This window comes from Amblyomma mixtum, chromosome 5 (assembly GCF_055824585.1).
Source record: "Amblyomma mixtum isolate Tamu chromosome 5, ASM5582458v1, whole genome shotgun sequence".
Classification (NCBI taxonomy): domain Eukaryota; kingdom Metazoa; phylum Arthropoda; class Arachnida; order Ixodida; family Ixodidae; genus Amblyomma; species Amblyomma mixtum.
Window position 1 is genome coordinate 93,072,740 of NC_143016.1, and position 22,307 is coordinate 93,095,046.

At 46.1% G+C, this 22,307-nt stretch overlaps 3 protein-coding genes across 9 annotated transcripts in view; 1 reads left to right on the plus strand and 2 right to left on the minus strand.

Moving 5' to 3' along the window:
• LOC149343054 (uncharacterized) overlaps positions 1-22,307 on the minus strand; it is an 82,176-nt gene that overhangs the window by 21,449 nt on the left and 38,420 nt on the right. The window lies entirely within an intron of this gene.
• Positions 1,495-6,031, minus strand: LOC149343055 (uncharacterized). Its single transcript, XM_089545570.1, has 2 exons — positions 3,752-6,031; positions 1,495-3,631 (listed from the first exon to the last, which is right to left on the minus strand). The coding sequence occupies exon 2, from the start codon at positions 3,581-3,583 to the stop codon at positions 1,943-1,945; it is 1,641 nt and encodes a 546-aa protein (XP_089401696.1). The 5' UTR covers positions 3,584-3,631; positions 3,752-6,031; the 3' UTR covers positions 1,495-1,942.
• Positions 4,001-22,307, plus strand: part of Cdk12 (Cyclin-dependent kinase 12) — a 59,100-nt gene continuing 40,793 nt past the window's right edge. For 6 of the 7 annotated variants that reach the window (XR_016283088.1, XR_016283089.1, XR_016283090.1 and 3 more), the window contains exons 1-4: positions 4,001-5,493; positions 11,343-12,329; positions 12,996-13,132; positions 21,949-22,119. Coding sequence is in view for 4 of the 7 variants with exons in the window: in XM_089545566.1 (XP_089401692.1) it covers positions 4,571-5,493; positions 11,343-12,329; positions 12,996-13,132; positions 21,949-22,119 (2,218 nt within the window). In the remaining 3 variants the exon portion in view is untranslated. The remainder of the gene's footprint in view (positions 5,494-11,342; positions 12,330-12,995; positions 13,133-21,948; positions 22,120-22,307) is intronic. The other variant, XM_089545564.1, reaches the window with a different exon arrangement.

The window sequence follows — 22,307 nt, forward strand, 5'->3', positions numbered from 1 at the left end:
AATTTTTAGACCACCGCTACACTGTCACTTCATATTGTTCATGGGTTAATTTGAACAACTGGCAGAGTGCACTTCAAAGAGTTCAACTTCAGTGAAGTTGCTCACCACAACATGCTGCAGTGAACTTACACAAAGCATTTTGTCTTAAAACGCAAATTACAAGTCAGTAGCTTCATAACTGGCATTGTGTTCACGAAAGTAGCATGCAGCCTTTCCTATGGTAACTGCACAAGACATTTTCCCGAGGTTGAAGGTGTTGTAATAATTTATTTATTAGTACCTCACAGGCCCCGAAGAGCATTGGGTGAGGGGGGCAAATCGAAAAAAAGGGATATACAGATGGATACATTACATTACAACGTGTGTTGTAATGGAGAATTTGTCACTGCTCTTGGATAACGCAATCATATTATGATCAAGGTGAATGAAGAAGTGCTGTGCTTCGTCGCTGGCCAAAAAGAATATGCCATCCAAAGTTATATGATCCAGGTCTGTGTACCTGAGGACAGGCCCTCTTTGCGGTTAAGGAAGAGCAGTTAAAGCAAGCTAAGACACAATGGGAACAATCAGAATCCAATAGGTTCCAATTAGTTTACCATTTGTGATTTTGTCAGTTCCAGTTAGTCTTTTTTAACTGGGTTAGGAGCAGCAGCACAGTGGTGGCTGTCATTTAATTCTTTGTTCTAAGAGATGGCGGGCACCATGAAGGTTCTTTGAATGCTTTCTACCCCTATTTGAAAGTAGGCAGGCTTTGCAGTTGCTATAGCAAGTATTAATCACTGAGCTTGTGGTCAACACTCAATACAAAAGGCAGTTGACATGAGCAAGTAAATCATTTGTTAATGCACAATACAATATCAGTGCACCCAGATATGAATTAGCAAATGGTCGGATACTTAAACAACCACAATTGTAAATTTACAGGAATGGACCACATGGGTAGCAGGTCTAATGGTTTAATAACTACTGCACTACACAAAGCCTTATGTTTACTGACTAGCAGTTCATGCCCAACTCTAAAATATTGGACAATTGCCTCAAACAGTTCAGAAGCAAAGAGCTTATTGGTGGCACCATTTTCAGGGACAGTTAAACACAGAAACTGGCTGCACATTTCTGTGAGGGTTTTGCAAGTATAGCAAGAACCATGCGTTTCAGTACTCCAGGCATAGTATGCACGCAGATTTTTTTGGTTGATGCCACATTTACCAGTCTTGCTTCATCTGCAGCCAGTCATTTGCACCGCGATGCGCTCTTGTTGTCTGCAGCCATCAGACATGCAATTTTTTTTTTTCTGGTCATATTAGTAAAACTGCAGTACTATTATACACCCAAAGGTTTCTGGACGATGAGTTTTGTGCAGAACTTGTGCATGTCCTCAAGGCTTACGAAGCCTAAAATTGAAATGAACAGCCTGAACCTGCGTGTGCAAAGGTCGCAGTGCAACAGCCTGTTCTAAGGTACGTGCTAGTGCTGTCACAAAATCCTGTTTCACAGTAGTAGCCATGCTTGAGAGAATATTGTTGCTAGTTGTATATCTTTAGCCTAGCCTACATGCACATCCATCTAACCAAAAACAAGTATGACACACTATCATACGAGTGAAAACTGATTCAAGCTGAAATGGAGCCGTTTGAAAATTTTATACTGCACAAAATTACTGGTGCCTAAAAGTCGCAACAATCTAGCCAACTAACTTAAGTCATGGGTTGCGACACAAAGACAGAGCAATAGGTCAGTCATGCCACTATACACAACTGGTGATTTTATTACACAACTGTGGACATGTGCACAATTCACAAGTTCTCTTATTTCACCCATGAGATGAAATGAGAAACAACAAAGTGTAGTGTGATGAGCCTTCAGATACATTATAAAAGCCGTAGTGGGTTGATTCAACAGCTGACAACTTGTGTGACCTGTGATACACATCTATCCGGTGTCACGATGATTCATCATCTGTTGTGGTACCAAACAGACTCTCAGAAGAATTGATGTGAGGTGAACCGTCACTGCTGACGTGGTCACTGTATGAAGAAAACAACTCGTCTTCGCTACCAACACTGCCTTGTTCATTTTGCACATGTGGTTGGCGAGAGTCCATGGCACTCCCAAAGCCGTGGTCGATAATGCACCCTTGCTCCTCACCAGCTGTTGCAGCCAGCTCAGTTGCATCCATTAGATCGCTGCTGAAATCTCCAAGCGCTATGAGAGCCTCCATAGACTCTCTCAGCTCAAGGCAGGGCTTGGTGAGCATAGCGATGCCCTGTCTACAGAACCTGCTCTCCAGAACGACCCACCATCGGTCCCGTCCCGTGCCTCTGCGGACCACCAGTCCGTCCAACCGGACGTGCGCACCGAGTGGCAGCGCGGCCGCGACGCGGGCCCAAGGCCGTGCCACACAGACGGACACGAGTTGCAGTCCGAGTACTGCCCACGCCGAATCGTCACGGCGGACGAGCGTCGCGTTCGCAGGCGGCCTCGGCGATTGCGAACCTGCCAAGAACTCAGGATGAGTGCCGTCCCAGACGGTGAGGAAGACCCTCGGGTCAGAAGCGGCGTCGACGCGGTGAACTGCCACCACGACGCAGGTGACGACAACCGTGCGCAGCTCGGCCAAGCACGACAGCCGGCTCTGCGATCGTGCCTCCGAAGCGAGAAGCGTACTCGTTTTGATACTGCCGGATTCTTCCTGCTCACGGAGCCGCAGCTGCGAATACCACCTAGAGAGCTCAATGACGGCGTCGGTCTCGTCTTGGGCCGGAATTGGTAACTTTGCACTGGAGCACATCGAGACGGCCTCGACGCTCTCGCCTTGGAGGTCGGCTCTGAACACGACGACGTCTTTGCAGAAGGCGATGGCGCAGGGCGGCTTGCTGTACGAAAGGACGCTCGCGTTTCGAACTCGCAGCACGTCGCCCAGTTTCAAGAAGCAAGTGGTCTTCAAACGGCAGTTTCTGATACGACAAGCTAGACAGGCGACGGACGGGTCAGCAATGTCGACCATAACAGACCTCGACTTTACGTCCACTTCGGCGGCTCTTCGGACAACGCCGTAAAAATTGAAATGTTGTGCCATGGGAAACTTCTCATTCAAGCTACTATAGATGACTCCATCAAAATACTTTTGCCCAAGAGACTTCTGCTCTTCACAGAACGACAGGGGTTGTGAAACTTGCCATATTCTTTGGCACAAGTTCCGTTCACGTCCCAAAACGATGAGTGGCGCGCCTGCAGCAGTTGTTTTCCTGCTCGTAGCATGCGCAGTTCGGTTCGGTTCAGTTTGAAAGCCCGAAAAAACAAGTCTGGAACCCACGCTCACACCGCAAGAAACATCGTGAGAAAGCTGGCCAAAGATCAGCGCCGAGAACAACTCTCCTGTTTCAGGCTCTTGCAGATTTACTTTTATTCGCGCTACGTCGGGAGCAGTTTGGCCAGAATCAGCTCCAGCGTAGTGAGGGTGAAGAAACACGACGCGCCCAACGACGTATGTAGAGTTGTAGCCTTCGTACTCCCGCAGGTAGCTGACAAATGTCCTCTGAATTTCTTGAGGCACCTGCGAAACTGACTGCACTGATTGCATGTTCCGTACGAATACAACACTACTCAAGTAACCCGCAATGAAAGACACCTTTAAACTGATCAATTCGCGCTACAAGGAACATACACACGGAAACACAAACGGACGAAGCGCATTCCGAATTGATCAGTATGAAGCAACAACTAGCCCCCGCTCTTGCATTGTTAACACCTTTAAACATGCCTTTAAATCTACCTCCGTTCACCACGTGGGACGTGGGTCAGCCGCTCGAATGGACTACAACGTGAAACGCTGCGCCGGCTGCGCGCTGACCAAAGTTTCAGTTTATTTATTATTAATTGCAATAAAATAAATTTATAACTGCACTGCTGGTGCGTGCACAGATTGTTGTTTTTTACTCTTTCCCAAATGTTCTTGCATCGCCTGTTCGTACGTGCTGTCTCGCATTTTCACTATTTGCTTATACGTGACGTCAGCATAGGCTTCGAAAAGCGATGTTTAGAACATAAGCGATTGCGGTCTCTGGGAGGTTTTCAATCCTTCGCAATCCTCTAGAATATTTATATAGGTTCTTTAAACGGTGCTCGAATTAAATATCTGCACGGTCAAAGCTATAAAATGGTGTGCGTTTTGCGTCCACCAGGCCAGAATTAAAGGGCCTACGATATGACGGAAAAAACATTGTCGTTCCCCCTCCTTGAAAAGGGTTCGCCTCGATCGGCGCTCCTTAGTTGAGCTTCAGTAGGGAGCAACGCGTTCGCTTATTTGTTGCTCACAAGTTGGAGGAACGACCTAAGCATATTTGCATTAACAGAGCCAGCTGCAGCTTGCATTTGTAGGCGTGGAATATTCGTAATCGCCATGAGACCGCAGTCGCTCGTTTAGGCCTCGTTCCTCGGCTTTTCCCAATCCAACATGGTGGAAGCGGCAGAGCCCCGGTGTATAATGCTATTGTGAAGGACTCTTCTGGATTGCCCGACCATGGATACGTGACAACGGCCTGTGCGTGCCCGTCGCCGACCATCCAGGATGCGAGGATCCGAAGAACGTTCTGCGCGTTCCCGGACCAAGGCGAAGGAGAAGGCCCGTAGCCCCGAGGAGAGCCGCCGGGTGAGCAGCAAGTCTCGGCACTCATCGCAAAGCAGCAGCCATCGAAAGCACAAGAAGAGCCACCGGTCGCACCGACGAAAGCATGCGACGCGAGACTCGGACCGAGCCATCGTCGCCACCAAGCCGCTGGTCGAGTACGACGACGTGAGCTCGGATTCGTCGCTGTTGTCGGACGACGGCGGCGGAGCGGGTGCCGAGCACTTATACCCGGCGTCCCCGCCGCCTCCACCGGTGTCCTCGTCGTCGAGCCGGCACGGCACCGATCGAGCGTCCGACCGGGCCGAAAGTAGCAGCAGCAGCAAGCGGCGGCACTCCTCGCGGCAAAAGGCAAGCGACGCGAAGGAGAGCAGCAGTACGTCGCGGTCTTCCAGCCGACGCAACCACAGCGAGCGGCCTCCGTCGCCGCCACCTCCGCAGCCGTCTTCGCGTTCTTCGCGGGACTATTCGACGTCTAGCGGGTACTACGACAGAGATGTGATGAAGGACTACTCGAGTAGCCGAACTTATATGAGTGCGTATAGGGAATCGGGCGTTTTGGACCCGTACTACGGTGTGTCGGACTCACACGGCGACTGCTACAGCGGTCGCTCGAGCGGCAGCCGAAAGCGTTCCCTGTCGCCAGACCACCCGCGTGCCTACAAGAGCAGTAGTGCCCGCAGCCCAGTGAGCTCGCCCAGCCCGCCGCCCAGCCGTTCGGCGAAGCGGCGCAAGTCCCCGACCTCCGACTCCCGTGAGAAGGACCGGCCGTCGAGGAACTACTCGCCCAATAACTCTTCTAGTCTGTACTCGTCGTCGCGAAAGACCTCCGCGTATTCGCGGAGCCGGAGCAGGAGTCCTATCAGGTAGGTTATAAACCTTGCCCGGCCGATTCATTCTTGGGAACGAGGCATTGAAGCACTTCACTTGTGTTACTGGCGACCTGTTACAGTCCATTACAAGTTATTTCGTCCCACACACCTACCAGCGGGCTGTTGAAACGTGTGCGTCACACTGAGTGTTTGTTGCGGCGATGCGGCAACAGGGCGTAGTTTTCCATGGCACTGCGCGTGACCACGGAAGGACTTCCGTGTCGTCCGCGCCGCGTCGCACTACTTGTCTCGCGGTGATAGGTTCATCCCGCATCAACTTTCCCTTAGTCCTCGCTAGCGGTCTGTGAAGATGAGCAGTTTCTTTTTGGTTAATGACTTGGCTCACGCCAGGTTGCACCAAGGCTGCATTACGTGTAGGTGCAGCACTTCGCATGAATTCGTTATTTGATAAAGTTATGAATTTTGATTGTTCCATAAGCATGTATACCGGTGGGCTTAGCGCGCAGCCAGTGACTCATCTGTTTGGCGATTGCCCACTGCACCCCTAGCAACAGTTGCCTATTCCTTTGGATTCATTCACACACTGATATTCTGTTGCTTTGCATACTAAACTGACTCCCGTCGTTGCCCATAACATCTTTTCATCCATTGTCTTGTGACCTTGAATGTAATGGAAGTTCATTCTGACCCCTTGAGGGCAGGACAGTTCCAGGTCTGGATTGGAATAAGATTGGGATGTGGCTGCGCTCTTGTCAAGGTCACAAGTTCATGATATCAACTCCATAGTTTTGTTGATCTGTCTCTGTGGCTGTCTGAGCATGTCTGGGCATGTCTGTTGCTATCTCACTAGCAGGGTGGGGTATGGAATGTTTCTAGGTTTTGTTGCGAGAGTCTGTGCTAAACAGCCATCTTTGTCCATGTTCAAGACATGAACTCCCCAAGGGTTCAGCCCGTGAACTTAATGAAATGCTTCTATAACGGCTGTGTCGTTCATTTGCTCGCATGCAGTCATATCTGCCGCTTTAACTCTCTGGGAGTGCGCTTTCTCCAATGCCTTCCACTTTGTTTCAGCTGTTGTAGCTTTGCAAGCTTTGCATTCCTTGATTTCTTGATGGGTCGTTATTAGTGCCCTTCGCTATTTGTTGATTTATTAACACTGCTCTACAGAAACTACCATCACTGCTTGCTTTTGTGCTGGTGCACGTTGCCAAAATTTTGTGCCTAATGACATGGGGTACTGTGAACATTGCTTACAGCACAGCAAGCAGTGGAGAGCAAAATGGCGGACACAACAATGCGAGACGATAAGAGAGCAGAATGCATTGCGTAACAAATGCAAGTTAAAAGATATCCCGCCACGGCCAACCACGACAACACTTTAAGCTCTCATGTTTTGTGCAAGGGACTCGTGCTGCTACGCTGCTTCAGTGAGAGTGAAGATGGTTTTAGTGAGGGTTGTTACACTCTTATATTGGGAAGAGTTCATCTGTTGTTTATAAGGCGGTAGAGACATAGCAGGCATACAGGCCTCCGCCCAGAAAAAAATTAACCACACAGGGGTGCGGCACAGATAAATCACACACCAAGCATTAGTACACGTCAGTGGTGTCTAGACTCAATTCACATAGTAGTTGCCTGGCCACAAAGTAGCTGAAACTTAGTGGTGATGAAGGGTTACGAGAGTCTAGCCCCTTAGCGGACTTGGACGTCTGTCATTTCTCTAGCTTCTCTAGACGTCTAGCTTCTCGTTTGTGTTTCTGGCACTCTGTCTCGTTAAAGGCGAGTAGGGCTCGTCCAAATCATTTCTTTTGTTTGCAGACAGATGGCATCACGGGTTCTGAAACGACCATTTTTGTACCTTTTTTGACAAAAAAAAAAAAAAAAACGTGTCTGTTAAGGGGTTAGAGAAGGAGCTTGAAAGGTATAGAAAGTTACAAACTGCACCATGTTTTTATGTGAAAAGAAGCTTTCAAGAACTCTTGAAGGAAGAGTGCTAGAAGAGCCATTCTGTTGCCAATCGCATTGTTGGCCTTGACACAACTTAGGCCTCCCCTTTTAAAAAGCTAGTGGTCTTATTGCGGAATGTCACAGTATAAGATTTGAAGCGAGTTCATCGCTGTGCTTTGGCTTTCTGCCTGCGTCTAACTTATTATGACGAGACTTTTGTTTTCTTTTCTTATGAGTTTTTTTTTTAATGCTCTGTTTTTCGCTTAATTTTTTTTTCTTCTTTGGAACATTTAGTTATTTTTCATTTATTTTGAATTGGCGTTAAGCCTGGCAAAGCATTGCTGGTCCAGGCATCCTCTCTCTTTTTATGTTTTTTTTACCTCTTTTTTGAGAGGACCAATAAAAGGGTAAAAGGGCAAAAACTGCCAATCCTTGAATACTCAGCTCGCACTGGTAGATCCAGTTGTTCACCTCTTTGTTACTATCCACAGCATCTATAGCAGTAGCATTGCGAATTCTTATTGTGTAGATGTGGCAGCATGGAGAAGGTGAACGTCACAGTTGTGGCAACATATGGTCTAATCAAGAGAGTTCTCTGTTCAAATGTCAGCCGTGAGCTATTGAAGTGCGATGTGTATTCGTTGAGAAAATCGATGTAGGAATGAACTGAGCGAGCTGGACAGGAGGGTGGCAGTGGAGTATTGATGTGCTAAAAGCTCAGAGCAGTGACCAGCTGTGATTTCTAAATGCATTTTTGATTAGTCTTTGTCGCATGCGCAGCTGTGGTCTTGGGATTTTGTGGCTGAGCTCCCAAGTGCAGTCGGTAGCTGTCATTCATTCATGCATGGTCCAAGGAACATGAGAACATTCTCATAGGCTTGCATAATTTTTTACCAATATGTGGGTCCATACGGGCACACATCTTTAGTTCAGCAGTGTACTGCTTTGGTGGACTGTGTGGAACACATTCCATCCTTTATTATTATTATTATTATTATTTACATGATAGGCTCTTTTAGGGAAGTTGTAGTAGGCTGATCTTGGGAAGCTAATGCAACATGTTGCAGTGGTGGCTGCATAACCACCTAAAAGCTCCTAGGAGGATAGGAGGTGGGCGTGGTAGATATGTGTACAGATATGTGAGGTGTGCTCATAGATTGCAACTGAGGAAGCTCCTTGGCATAACTTCACAGAGCTGGCAAGAGTGTCGGTTCAGCACACTCTGGTTAAGCTGAGGGGTTTGCTAGTTAGTGCATAGGCAACACGGCTATGGCATGCTGAGGATTCAGTGCCATTCAGCACCTGTCCAGAAAGATGACCTAAGAGACACAATAAAGCACAGATGTATACACCTCCACTTAAAAGCTACAGCAAAGAGCATTTTAATTTCCTTTCCTTTTGTTTTATTTTTGTTTTCTAGTGTATTTCTCTAGAGGTAGCATTTTTGTATGATTACATATCAACCCATGTTGAATACAGTGTATTTTCTTGAAACGATTTTTTTTTTTTTTTGACAGTGCAAGATTTGAAACATAGCAAATATCGACCTTGCAGAAAATGCAGTGGGTGTTTTCTGTGAAGAGCCAGAAGCGGTCATATCGGCATTTATTTATTTGTTTATTTATTTATTTATTTATTTATTTTATTTCAAAATACTGCAGGCCGACATTTCTGGACCGTGCATGAGGGGCTCGACAGAGCATGAGAACAAAAAGTGGTACATGAAACTGCAGTTCACAAGGTTGCAAATAATAAAGAGAACACTCGTTCAGTCAAATAAATGCTGTTCAGTTTCTAGTTATGCAGACTGCACAGGTGAATAGCAGACGCATAGTCGGATATAGCATGTTTGTTGTGAGCACTGTTGGAAATATAATGTCCTGTTCAGGCCAAGTTTATACTCGCTGATTTGTCATATTGTTGCATGCTATGAAGACTTATTTTCACACTAACCAGTCCTTGACACAAGAAACTGAAGTTTAGGTTCCAGAAAAGCGATTCTTCGATTTTTTTTTTTTTTTTGAGTGACTGACTTGATGGGAAAATGTAGCTGCACTTTCCGGTGCATAACTTCAGTGCTTTTTTATTTATTTTTAATAAATGCTTTGCCTGCAACGTATACTGGCTTTCGCAAATTTTGGATGAGCATTTGCACACAGCTGCAAGGGCTTTCGTTTAACTAAGAATGGGACATTTGCAGGAGCCTCTCTTGCTTTTCCACGGGTATCAAAGTGTAGCTCAGTGGGCACTTCTTTGGCACAGCGGCTGTAAGGGTCATGTTGTGTGCACGCCCAATTTCTGCATTGGTTTCTGGCTCGGCTTTTCCTTTGCCTTTGTAAATGAAATGCAGTTCCGAGCTTGAGTGCCTTCATGTTAACTGGGGTTGTAGCTTTGAGTTGGAATCACCTGTTGTTGCTTTGCGATTTTAAGAATGCTGCCCTGCTTTACTTTCTTTCTTGTAGTTGTAGCTGCTGTGCCATTCAGTCAGGATCGCTCAAGGGTGCAGTAGAAAGCTTTGTGGCTTTTTTTTTTCTGAGCGTTGTGGGACAAGGCCTTGTGCGGCTGGGTCAGCATGGAAACAGCGAAGGCAGAACTTCTCTAACTGTTCTGCATAATTTTCAGTACTGTTAGTTTTCGTTTATGGTGCCTGGTCGAGGAAATTGTTTTTGTAGAAATCGCTTTGCAGTTGCAGCTCAATTTCTGGGGATCTGAAGGGGGGGGTAATAATACTCATTGCCATTAATTTTTATGCGAGACCTATTATCGTCCATTTTTATTATTTGCAGAAACAATCTGCCAACGGCAGACCACACCAAGAAAGCTGTTTGCCAAACCAGTTTTTTTGTTACTTGTTTATTACAGTTATTTTGTTAGCCTGCATTATAATCACTGTGCACAGAATTTCTGCATTGATTTATGACAAACCTACCGGTCTATACATGTGCGCTGAGAAAGCAGTCTTTTAATACCACGGTTACCATCTGAGGTGCACAGTAGTCTTCAGGCAGGGGAGTTGTTAGTCTGGGTACTGCGCGATACGACGTCAATAAGACACCGGGTCAGTGTTTTCATTTCGCTGTTTTTTAACACTTACAGTAGTACTTTTTGAACTTATCTTTAAACAAGGTGCCATTGGCACAGCCATTAAGGAAGGATTAAACTTTGCAACGATTAGACAAAAACATTGTTCTGGAATAGTTTTGTAATATGTCAGCCACTCTGTACGCAGTACTTTCTTGTTTTTTTTTCCCCCTAGTGGAAGGTTGAATTTTTTTTAAGGTATCTTCTAAGTTGTAAAAATCTATTTGGGATGCAAGGTCCTATAGTAAAATTAGATTTTATCCAAAATCGAAGAGTCTTTGTCCTGCTTAGGCATTATGCTGCCATTGGTTTGTTTCTTTAATGTTGGTAGTATAGTGTATAGGCTGGAGGTCAGTAACAGGGTAACTTTACACAAGTGTTTGAGCGAGTGCATTTTTCTGCAGGAGTACTAGTGATTATGGTTTATGGTATGCGTAGCCATTGTATGAATTTGCCTTGAGGAAAACTACTTGTCACTATTCTTCCTTATAGGAAAGTAGACTGTTGAGATTGGGGCATCCAGTTACGTACGGGGAAGTGTTGAAAACTTTAATTCTTTTGTTGGCGTGATTAGAAGCTAGTTTTAAAAACATTGTGCTATGAGAGGAGGATATAAACATATCATAGTTGTGTATCTTATCTTGAGTTTGTGTGATTGTTGTTTATTTTGTGTATCGACAAAAGTATTGCACATGATTGTGCAGCTGTGAAACATGGGTTTTTAAGTAGTTGTCGACCACTCAGATAATGCCTCTTGGTTTGAAACTTAAGTAACGGCTTACGACCACATAAAGAGCTGGGAGCTCCGCTTAGTTTCTTTTTTTTTTTCCCTGTGTGCTGTGTCTTGCTCACAGGTCTAGACGTTCCCGCAGATCCAGAAGCCGGTCACGAAGCCCCCCACCCCAGCGTTCCAGGGTTCGGTCCCGGTCACCTCCCTTGAGCCCCCCTGCTGCTTACCAAACGCACAGGCGGCGAGAGCGCAGCCCCAGCTACGAGACCAAGTTCGCCTCCACGAGCCTTGGCGCCGAGTTGCGCAAGCACCGCAAAGGTCGCGAGCTTGAAAAGAGTCGTCACTCGGCCAGCAGCCGGGTAGCTCCGCCACCACCGCTGCCACCTCCACCCCTTCCGCCCCAGCCGCCCGCCAACGGGCCCGCCTTTGCGGACATCCCGCCACCTCCACTCCCGCCGCAACCACCCAGTGACAATGCCCACCCGCCACCACCGCCACCCGCAGAAGCCCCCCCACTCCCTCCGCTACCCCCTCCCCCACCAACCTCCACAGCACCACCCCCTGCAGAAGTGCCGCCGCCACCTGCCCCACCCTCTTCTGCACCTTCCAAGCCATGCACGCCGCCTTCTGAAGGCTCCCCGGAGCTGGTCTCCTCGCCCGACGAGTCGGCAGCAGCAGCAGCAGCACCCCCGCCCTCTGGTGGTGGGGACACCAGTGCCCCTCACAGCAACAATGGCATGCTGGAGGAAGAAGAGGAAGGCAGCCTGGAGAGTGGGCGGTCGTCTGCCGAGCAGCCGCCTGCTGAGCCGAGCCCTGCGCAGCCCGTGGCCGCACCACCGCAGCGCAAGAGCATCAAGGAGCTTCCCATGCCACCTGGCATGAAGGTGGAGGACATGATGTCGCCCGAGGCGACGGAGCGAGAGGAAGGGTCACCTCAGGTGCCACAGCAGCAGCAGCAGCAGCAGCACCATCAGAAGCAGCAACAGGAGCTGCAGAAGCATGAAAGCGGTTTGACCACCCAGAAAGCAGTGGCTGCTATGGCTTTGTCCAGCACCCCGTCGTCTCAGGCAGCAGCGGCTGCCTCCTCCATGCAGGTGTTCCGCAGGCCGAGGTGAGGGCTGTTGATGTTGTGCCCATTATTTTTTTTTTCTTTTTACGTAGCCAAAGTCAAACACCACAGAGGTGTGTAGCTGCCTCCACTGTTATTGTTCTCCGATAACAGTCTGGAGTTGGGCTAGTTGCTAGTTGGTGAATGGTAAACACGGTAGAAAACAGTGCGCAGTTATGGGACAAGAAAAAGATGTCTCTAGACTTTTTTCTGTTATGTTTATTGTTCCCTAGTTGCAAACAAAACAAGCTTTCAGGTATTCCTTAGCATAGGGTTGGCTGTGTTATGTTTTTTTTTTTTTTCATAGAGAAAATGTTATGGGCTCAACGGCGGCCCGCCCAGCAGTAATCACCTAGGGATGCATTAGCCATCAAAAAACCCCAACCAGCGGCAATAGCGATTCTTTTAGATCTCTCGCGCTCGCTCCGCGCTTTGTGTTCTTGGGACGCAGCTCTCTCTTGGACGGTGTACGCTGTAACCTGGAACAATATGTTGCTGTCGTCCCAGCCAGTAGTCTGCAATTAAATACCTGTTGCCATTTTATAGCATCTTACCAGTAGAGAAAGATATCTCTGCAAGCAGAAAGTTTTTTTTTTGTATATGTTATCACATTTTCTTGTAGTTGCAAGCGTGTACAGTGGAAATGACTGTCTTTCATCCTTATTCCAGGATTCTGAACAAACCTCCTTCTGATGATGACCGGTTTCCGAACTGGGGAGAGCGCTGCGTGGATGTTTTCGACATTGTGTGCCAAATTGGAGAGGGTACTTACGGACAAGTGTACAAAGCCAAAGACAAGGACACGGGTAATTTTCTTTTTCGTCTTGGACACTTGTTTTTTTTTTCCCAGTCATAGAAAAAGCTCATACCAGGCTCGCTCGTTCAAGGTTTGTCAGACTGCAGGAAAATTGTGAATTGAGTGACATGACTTTTTTTAAAATTATCCTTGGAACGGGGTGGCCACCTCACCATTCCAGACCAGAAGTGGCTGGTGTTGAGTGATGGGCATTACTGTATATGCTACATGATGGAAAGGCTTTACTCCTTTGTTTTAATAAAAGTTCTGTCAAGAGCAGTAAACAAAGAAATGCTAGTATCCATTGCCTGTCGATAAGCACAAATAAAGTGCAGAAAGTGACTTCGAATGTCGGTATTTATGAACTTAATTATTTATCACATAGCAGTTTTCTCCAAAGCACGTGCGCTGCATGAATGTCATGTTCATGGATAGACTCTTCTCTGCTCCAGTATCGACCGGTCGCCACAATCTACATGTTAAGAGCACAGGTGAAGATTTCTTGCATTGTGCGACATAGATTATTGCTGCTTTACTAGAGACCTCTTCAGCCTCATGCGCGATGTTGCGTATGCTCTAATCAAGACGTCCGCAGTATGCCACTGTGTCAAAAGCGGACACTAAATATGTGCGGTTTAATGAAAGCCGTGTCTGATATTTGTTGCATATATGTCCCAAGTAGAACCGCTCTCTAGCAAGTACACCTTACAGAGGTTTTCGTGTATTTATTGGGTAATGGCACAGTAGCGCCTTCATGAATAAGTAATGACAGCGTGCAGGACAGCGAGATGCTGCATTAATATCGTGCAGGACAGCGAGATGCTGCATTAATATATACTGGTGGCCCTTAATTTTTGGTGTAATGTAAAATTTCTGCACTATTTTGAGTAAGTACCTCTCCTTGTGTGATGATCCCCTGAGACGGATAGAGAATGTACATTCCCAATGAAAGGAAAGGACCAACAAATCCATTTACTTACGCGGAGTACCAAAGTCTGAGACATAGTTGCGGTGTCGTGACCAGCCTGTAGTTACATGCCCCGAATGAGGAAGTTTGGGTAGTTAGGCGACAGTAATAGGCATAGAAAGGGGTGTTTCAGTTTTTTCCGTATTGATTGATGGAAACAAAATCTTGTTGCAATGAGAGTTCTGGTGTGTCTCTAAATTGGAGACACAGACCTGAGAACAGCAAATCATGTCTATGGTTGCTGTTTCTAATTTAAGTGTGGATCTGATCAGGGGCCTCATGCCCAGCTTTGTCGGTTATTTTCAAGCCTGGGGCTGGGATCTGGTTGTGCTTAGAAATTTACGGTAGCCCTATCCTCGACTACGCAAGTCTATTTCACTCGCTCTTGTGTCACTGTTTCACTTGAAGACAGCATTGGCCTAAATTGTAGCTGTTGTATACTTGCGTAAGTAGTCAGAGTTAACTTTACATGTAGAGCTACGTTTTTGCCGCCGCGGTGGCTCAGCGGTTATGGTGCTCGGCTGCTGACCCGAAAGACGCGGGTTCGATCCCGGCAGCGGCGGCTGGAATTTCTTTCGAGGAGAAATTCTAGATGCCCGTGTACTGTGCGATGTCAGTGCACGTTAAAGAACCCCAGGTGGTCGAAATTTCCGGAGCCCTCCACTACGGCGTCTCTCATAGCCTCAGTCGCTTTGGGACATTAAACCCCATAAACCAACCAACCAACCAAGAGCTACGTTTTTCACCTTCGATCATATCTTTTTGTTGTTGGTGTGTTTTGGGCCATGGCATATAGCACTATTCATTGTCAGGTTTGGCAGGCAGCAGGAGGCTCCTCCATGAAAACCCTGTATTGGCGATTTTCATGTCCTAAAGTAATCCCTCGATAACCATATATACTCGCGGGGTGACACCACCCCCCCATATTTTCCATTGATGATGATTCACTTTCTTTCTCTTTTTTTTTTACCTTTAGCTTTTTGAAACTAGTTCCTCAATTTTCACACCATCCCGCAACATAGACTTTGGCAGCACACCGATAACATCAGTGCGTTTATCTTTTCACCAAAGTTTCTGCGAAGGGAGTGGCGCGCTGGGCGAACTTTGCAGAGTGCTAAGACATGCGCCTGAAACGATGGCAGCGGTGGCTTGCTCTTGCTCGATGCGCTGCTGTGCGCTATTGTATGCTTAGAAAGCTGGCAAGCGCTTGAGCATTGGAGAGGAGCGTAGCAGTTTAAACCAGAACACTTTAAAACTCCCTGCACATTGAAGTGCTATGAAAGAAGCAGGGCCTTCATACCCCCCAAGCGATTTGGGAAGCTCGAGATCAGGAGTGAAAATGCCTAACCCCTCGCCACAGCTAAGGTTTAAACATTCGCATTACACACTCATAACTCTCCTGTAGGCTTTTGTAACCCTGTGCAAAAACATGCATCTGACCTTCAGGGTTGCTGTTCAGCATGTTCCCTGTATCTCGCTGCAACTGCCCAGCGCTGCTGGCTATCACAAAATAACCAAGTTGCGCTGTGATACAGTAAACACATATCGAAGTGAACGATGCTAAACACTGCTAACATGAATGCATCCAACCATGTGCTTTTGTTGACGATGGGAAGGGCAGGGAGGCGTATGATATGAAATTGATTCTTTGTGATGAAACCCCCCCTCCCAAATTGATTTTAGCTTTTCTGGGAAAATGTGGGTTCATTACGTGAGTATTATACGGTAATACAGTATGACGGCGTTACGGAGGACTTCTTTTGTAGGTGGCCTAGGTGGAATAAAGTAGCCGGACTAGAGCGATATTTCGGACTTCGCTGGGGAACCGTCGCACACCTCATAGGAACATGTACATTTTTACGCCCGATATTTCGTACTTTGCGGAGTCCAAAAGTTCGAATTTTCGGACTAAAATAGACATCAACAATATTGTGCTGATCGTTTTTCAACCGAAAGTTTCTTATTTCGGCCAAATATAGACACGAGCAGGCATTGCTGTCATTACCAGCCCGTTTGCCACCACCGCGAAAGGCGCCATCTTGGATTCATCTTGGAATCGGACTGGCTTAGATAGGCTTGGCTATTTGTTCTCCATCGTTGCCATTCGAGATAATGAGATGCTTTCCATTGCCATCGAGAGGGTGGAGGTGGGGGACTGCATTCGGAGGCGCTCACTTCCGCTTGCGTCTTCTCGTGGGTTACCTCTCGGTCTTCGCGAACGTCATTGCCCCATGCAAATCTACTGTTCTTGCTTCACGCAGCGAGTGCATTCATTCGCAGTATGACCGCGGCCGCGTCGCACTATCTGGTATCATGATGTGATAGGGTGCGGGCATGAGGAAAGCACGGCTATGACTCAGTATGACTCAGATAGAGTCTGATGTTATCACTTGCAGGCGGAACATGGGGAGCAGTGATTTTCGCGATTTTGAAAACCAGTTTTTCGCAAAAAAAAAGTTATTTTTTTTTAAGCTCACGGATTTTCCGGGCTGTTCGATTATTCGGACCATTTTTCAGGTCTCGCCGGGTCCGAAAAATCGGTCGGCGGCTGTATTGCTTGTTTTAAAATTTCACAACGAGCTCGCATTTGTTTCTTGACAGTGGCGACCTTGTGTGAACGAGGCTTTCATTTCTCGATGGTGTAAAGGAATAATGAGAGACTCGAAAGAAATCACAGTCTGGCCTTGGAAAATGGCTGACGTGAAAGCGGAGCGGTGTGGTGGTTGGGCTTTGGCGAGAATATAAGATCAATTACATCAACAATGAAGACTTCACAGCGAAGGGGTGAATGACAGAACTAGAAACAAAATTTGCTGCTTTTGGCACAACCCAGCAATCGTCAGCAATTTGTGTTGCACTTAGCAGGAAACAAGCTGCAAAAAATTGCCAGTCACTGTCGCATCAGTTAACTCGTAAATTTGCACTTTTTTTTGTGTTTCTTCATGCTGATGCATTTTATTAACCACATGCTACTTAAATATAAATATTTCTGATCACATGTCTGGATTGAAAGCTAGAACAGTGATGGGTCACCTTTTTCGGGCCCTGTTCTGTAAGCAGTGGACGGAATGTGAAGCCAATACGAACCAGTTCTCATTCAGTTTTATTCGATCCTTATCTGCCCATTTCGCTGACATTCACAGTGAGGGCATTGGACAGTTATGAAGTGCAAAAAGAACTGAGGGTGCCGACATTAACTTATTCCCCCTCTCCCGCGCCTGGAATGTTATCAAATTTTCTGAAAAGCCGCAATACCCCCGCAATCGTGACACAATGCGACTACCATGTTGTACCACCATGGCTGTTTGCATAGGCACACCGTGAAAAGTGACGTCACCTGAATAGTGTCTATAAACGTTGTCTGAGCTGTCCGAAATTTGAAGCATTGATGGCTGCAGATTGTGAGCTATACCAGTATTATACAGGAATTAACAGTCCTTTCACATGACAAATGGAGGTGATTTTATCGAATCAGATTAATGGTAAACGGCAGTCGTTGAGGGATGATTGAAGCAATACAGTAGAACCTAATTAATTTGACCTCTGTTAATTTGAAAATTCAGGTAATTCAAACTGCTACTAGAGCCCCACCAGACACCTATGTAAGTAAGTATATGGCATCGGAAGCTCGTTAATTCAGATGGCCCGGGGCTGGCATAGGTTAATTCGGGAAGGATTCTGAAGTGGTGTCTTGTCGAGTTATGATCTGCTCGACAAGCCAGAGTCCAAATATTTGTCCTCAGGGCTGAACTGCAGATTGCATGGTTTTCCGCACCCCTCTGACATGCGTGCCACAGCATTCGTGCTGATGTGTGATGATGGCAGACCCCCCATCGATAGGCCGAGACAGGGACTGGCCGCATAGTTTTGTTTTCGTAGCTTTGTCGCTAGCCTGTGATGATGGGAGCTATTGGCCGTGCATATTGGACAGCCAGCTGGTACGCCTTTACTGATATGGACACCTTTGCCATTACTGCTTCCGACACTCCTGGGAGCATGCACCAACAAAAGCAATTAGGGGAACTGCGAAAAATAGCCGTTGTAGCGTAGTTTTTGTGTTTAGAAGGGAGATGGCCGTTGCCCAGCTCTTCATCAAATAAATTTTGCTGCCGCGCAAGCAGTTTTTGGCAGTTTTTGGAAGCGCCAATGTGTTGGCTTAGTGGGTATGGCGCTCTGCTGGTGACCCGAAAGGCGAGTGTTCTATCCCAGTCTCAGCGGACGAATTTTGATGGAGGCTAAATTCTAGAGACCCATGTACTGTGCGATGTCAGTGCACGTTAAAGAACCCCCGGTGGTCGAAATTTCAGGAGCTCTTCACTATGACATCCCTCCTAGTTAAATCTCCATAAACCAGGTTTTGGGAGCCCTTCGATAATGTGACATTCGGATAATTGACTTTTTTTTTTTTAACTCCTTTGCAGTTTCAGTTAACAAGGTTTCACTGTAATAGTGCATTTTCAACCACCTAGCTGGTTTGAATTTGTTCTTCAGCCTGACAAGATGTTTCAAGGTTACTGCCTTGGTGTCCAGAAACATGGCTCATGAACTGGGAATTGGAGGCATCGAGCATTGAACATTTACTAATGGATAGTTTTCTCTTCTGAAAATGGTAATGCAGTAACACCTTGTTCATATGTTCCCAGTTCATACGGTTTCCTGGTCCTTACGCCTAAAAATCACGCATTAGAAATGTCTCATAGAGTTGCACTGTATTTCTCCCGGTTAACACAATTTCCCGGCTACTACGTTTAAAATGTCAAGAAATTGGGTTTGTATAATGTTTATTGACCAACCGCACATGTGCAAACATACAAGTGGGCTGAACGTGAGGGCAGGTGACATGAAAGCTGAAATGCAGCAGTCACCCACCATGGTGGCTTCTCTACAGTGCCCAGATAAAAGGAGGCGAAGCATTATTAGCACCACCACCAAGAGCAGGAATGTAAACTGCGCGCAAGCATTCAAGAGTCATTATTACAGGGACGCAACATGAAGAGAAACGCTGAGGTTTCTTTGCGGTGCATAAGGGCAATGGGGCGAAAGTCAATGAACTACAGCGATGTGCTTGCGTACGAGGGTCTGCGGAATGGAGCTTAAAAAGTAGAAGCGCTGCAGCAGTCAGCCACTGCTATGCCTCCCCCCCCCCCCAGTACTTTGGTGCCGAAGGGCGAAGCATTAGAAAATGGTCACGTTTGTTATCGCCGTTGCCAGACTGGATGCGTTATGAAGTTCCTTCCATGCTTAAGGCGACGCAGAAGCGGTGTGAATTCTGGGAGCACTAGAAAAAGGTGTCTTGTGTGAAGAAATGCTAATCGACATCTTTATGAAGTGAAATTGTCAATAAACGTCTTTGTACTGCATTCAACAGTTACATTTTTCAAAATTAGGCGGTTTGGACCAGATGTTTTCCCAGAAAATGTGTTGTTTCTAGCAATCTTTTAAAAACCCATTGAGGTTTTCCTGTACTTTTACCAGCACTTTTACTGGCAGTTTCTCTTTTGTCTCATAGGCCCCAGTGATGTGATGTGGCCTACCTTTATTGCGCTCCATTCTATTTGTAATCCTGTTTGCCCCTTTGTTTGTCCTGTTCATTTGTTTTTTCTTGCTCTGTTACAATTCGCAAGTGCATAATTTTTCTTAGGGAGGGAAGAGAGTCTTTAAAAAAAAATTGTATAATGAAGTCACTATTATGAAATCTTCAGGGAACGTGTTCTTTTGTGCGCTGTTTGCAAATATGTAATTTAAATTTATATGAAGCAAGTCCTAACGCACTTATTTAATATGTTGGGCAACTTTTTGGCAGAGAGCTTTGAAGAAATTTTGCTGCAGGAAACATGCTAAAATGCATTTCATTGGTTTCTATTCACATCAGGGAATGCAGTAAGGGGGAAAATTATTACCTTGCCTATCTTAGAAGTTGAGTCATAGGGTTTTGAGGCTGCCACTTCAGAAGCGAGAAAATGAAGTTTCCCCCGTTTCTGAAGTGACAACTTCAAAACCTTATAACTCAACTTCTCTGATAGCCAGGATGGTAATTTTTCTCTTAATGCATTCCGTGATGTCAAGAGAAGCCAACGTCGCGCATTTTAGCAAGTTTCCTGCGGCAAAATTTCTTGAAAGCTGTCCGCAAAAAGTTGGCTAACATATTAAATAAGTGCGTTAGGACTTGTTTCGCATAAAATTAAATTACATATTTGCAATCAGTATGCAAAAATACATGTTCCCTTAAAGTTCATTATTGTCACTTCATTCATTTTTTTTTCTTAGACCCTCTTCTTCACTTAGCCACCGCGGTGGCTCAGTGGTTATGGTGCTCGGCTGCTGACCCAAAAGACGCGGGTTCGATCCCGGCCGCGGCGGCTGAATTTCTTTGGAGTAGAAATTCGAGGCCCGTGTACTGAGCGATGTCAGTGCATGTTAAAGAACCCCAGGTGGTCGAAATTTCCGGAGCCCTCCACTACGGCGTCTCTCATAGCCTTAGTCGCTTTGGGACGTTAAAACCCATAAAACCAAATCTTCTCCACTTAATAAGGAGAGTGCAATAGGCATTGCTGACATCAAAGGTGTTAGCAGGTTGTGAATGAAGGGTCATAATCATTGCAGTGTTGTAAATGAAAGCCAGAAGGTGCTTAACATGGGATAAAATTAATGAAGTAGAATTTTGAGAAAGTCCATCAAATGAATTCTGAAAATTTACACATGGATGGCCACAAATATTCTCTGATCATGCGGGTGCTAAAACAAAAGCTATGGTGTTTCTGTATTATAGGCATGTAGCTTGAAATTGAGCGCTGGTCATAAGAGGGGGAAGTGGGGATCAGATAGTGAAAACCACGAAAAAAATCTATTTTTGAAAGGTCCGTTTTGTGGCATCTACAACACTCTTATGTTGTACTGAAAATATTTCACCGAAAAACAAATTCTGAACACTAAAAGTGTGTGCTAGTTTAGAACTTTCAGGCTTGTTTTGAGCTTATCACCTTTCTTGCGGAAAGCATAACGCTGCAGTGGGTGCATGGATTTTTATCACGTTTATTTTGTTGTAATTGCTGAAGTGCGGTTTGCATCAAGACAGTCTTAGGTTTATGGTTTAGGCTCGCATGTTTTTATTTCACAGCAATTAGACCATGACACATACTAAACCTAAAGAGAAGGTGCATACTGTGTCCTGTTAAAAAAAAAAAGCAGAGAAAATAAAAAGTCTTGGTTTACACCGCACTTCTCGGCAAATATTAAAAGCATTTACAGACCCATAGCCCGTTTTGTTGTCATGCTAGGCGTTTCAGGAGCAAGCAGGTGAACAACATATGAACAATAAAACAAAACCTACTGATGGCGTTATTGTGAAACTTCACGCTGGCAAATTTCATCGCTCTAAGTCAAAAAATGGAAAAGTTGACCTTCGAACCCTTCTTCTGCCCCTTAATAGCTTCTGCAGAGAAGGTTGTAAACTTCTGTGTGCACTTCACCACTTTTATATTTTGTGTCATTGATGGCTTACGGTGCCCACTTAGTCTTGTGTCACTCCAAGAAATTTATTATATTGGATTGTAAGGATTTAGTGAAACAAAACAGTTCTCCTCTTCTATGCGGGTATAACTAATACTCCTGTCACATGGGCAGTCTCAATGGCCATCAAATTTCTTGATGGTGTGCTTCCACATGGCCAGTTTCAGTGATCTGCGTAGTGAGCATGCTCTCTGACAGATGGCGGTAGGAGTAACAACATTGAGTCAAAACACTAAAATTTCTAAACGACATTAAGCTTTGTGCACCAGGCAGTAGTGGGAGACACCAGAGCTGGTGTGTTGTTGCATCCTGTGGTGTTAGATCGAATTGTGATGTGGTTCCACTCGCAGGGGAGCTGGTGGCACTGAAGAAAGTGCGGCTGGAGAACGAGAAGGAAGGGTTCCCCATCACAGCTGTGCGGGAGATCAAGATCTTGCGTCAGCTCAATCACCCCAGCATTGTCAACCTCAAGGAGATTGTCACCGACAAGCAGGACGCCTTGGACTTCAAGAAGGACAAAGGTAGGCACCGGTTGTGCAAGTGAGATTTGTTAGCAGTGCTTTAGTCAGGGGTTTTCGGATGGTGTGAAATGTAGCTCTGATGCCAGAGTCTAATCAAAAGCTTGTCACCTTGTAATACCCCTGTCAAGCGGGCAAGTTAAGTGCACTTACGGAGAGTGTACTTCGCTGTAAGTACACTTTGTCCCATC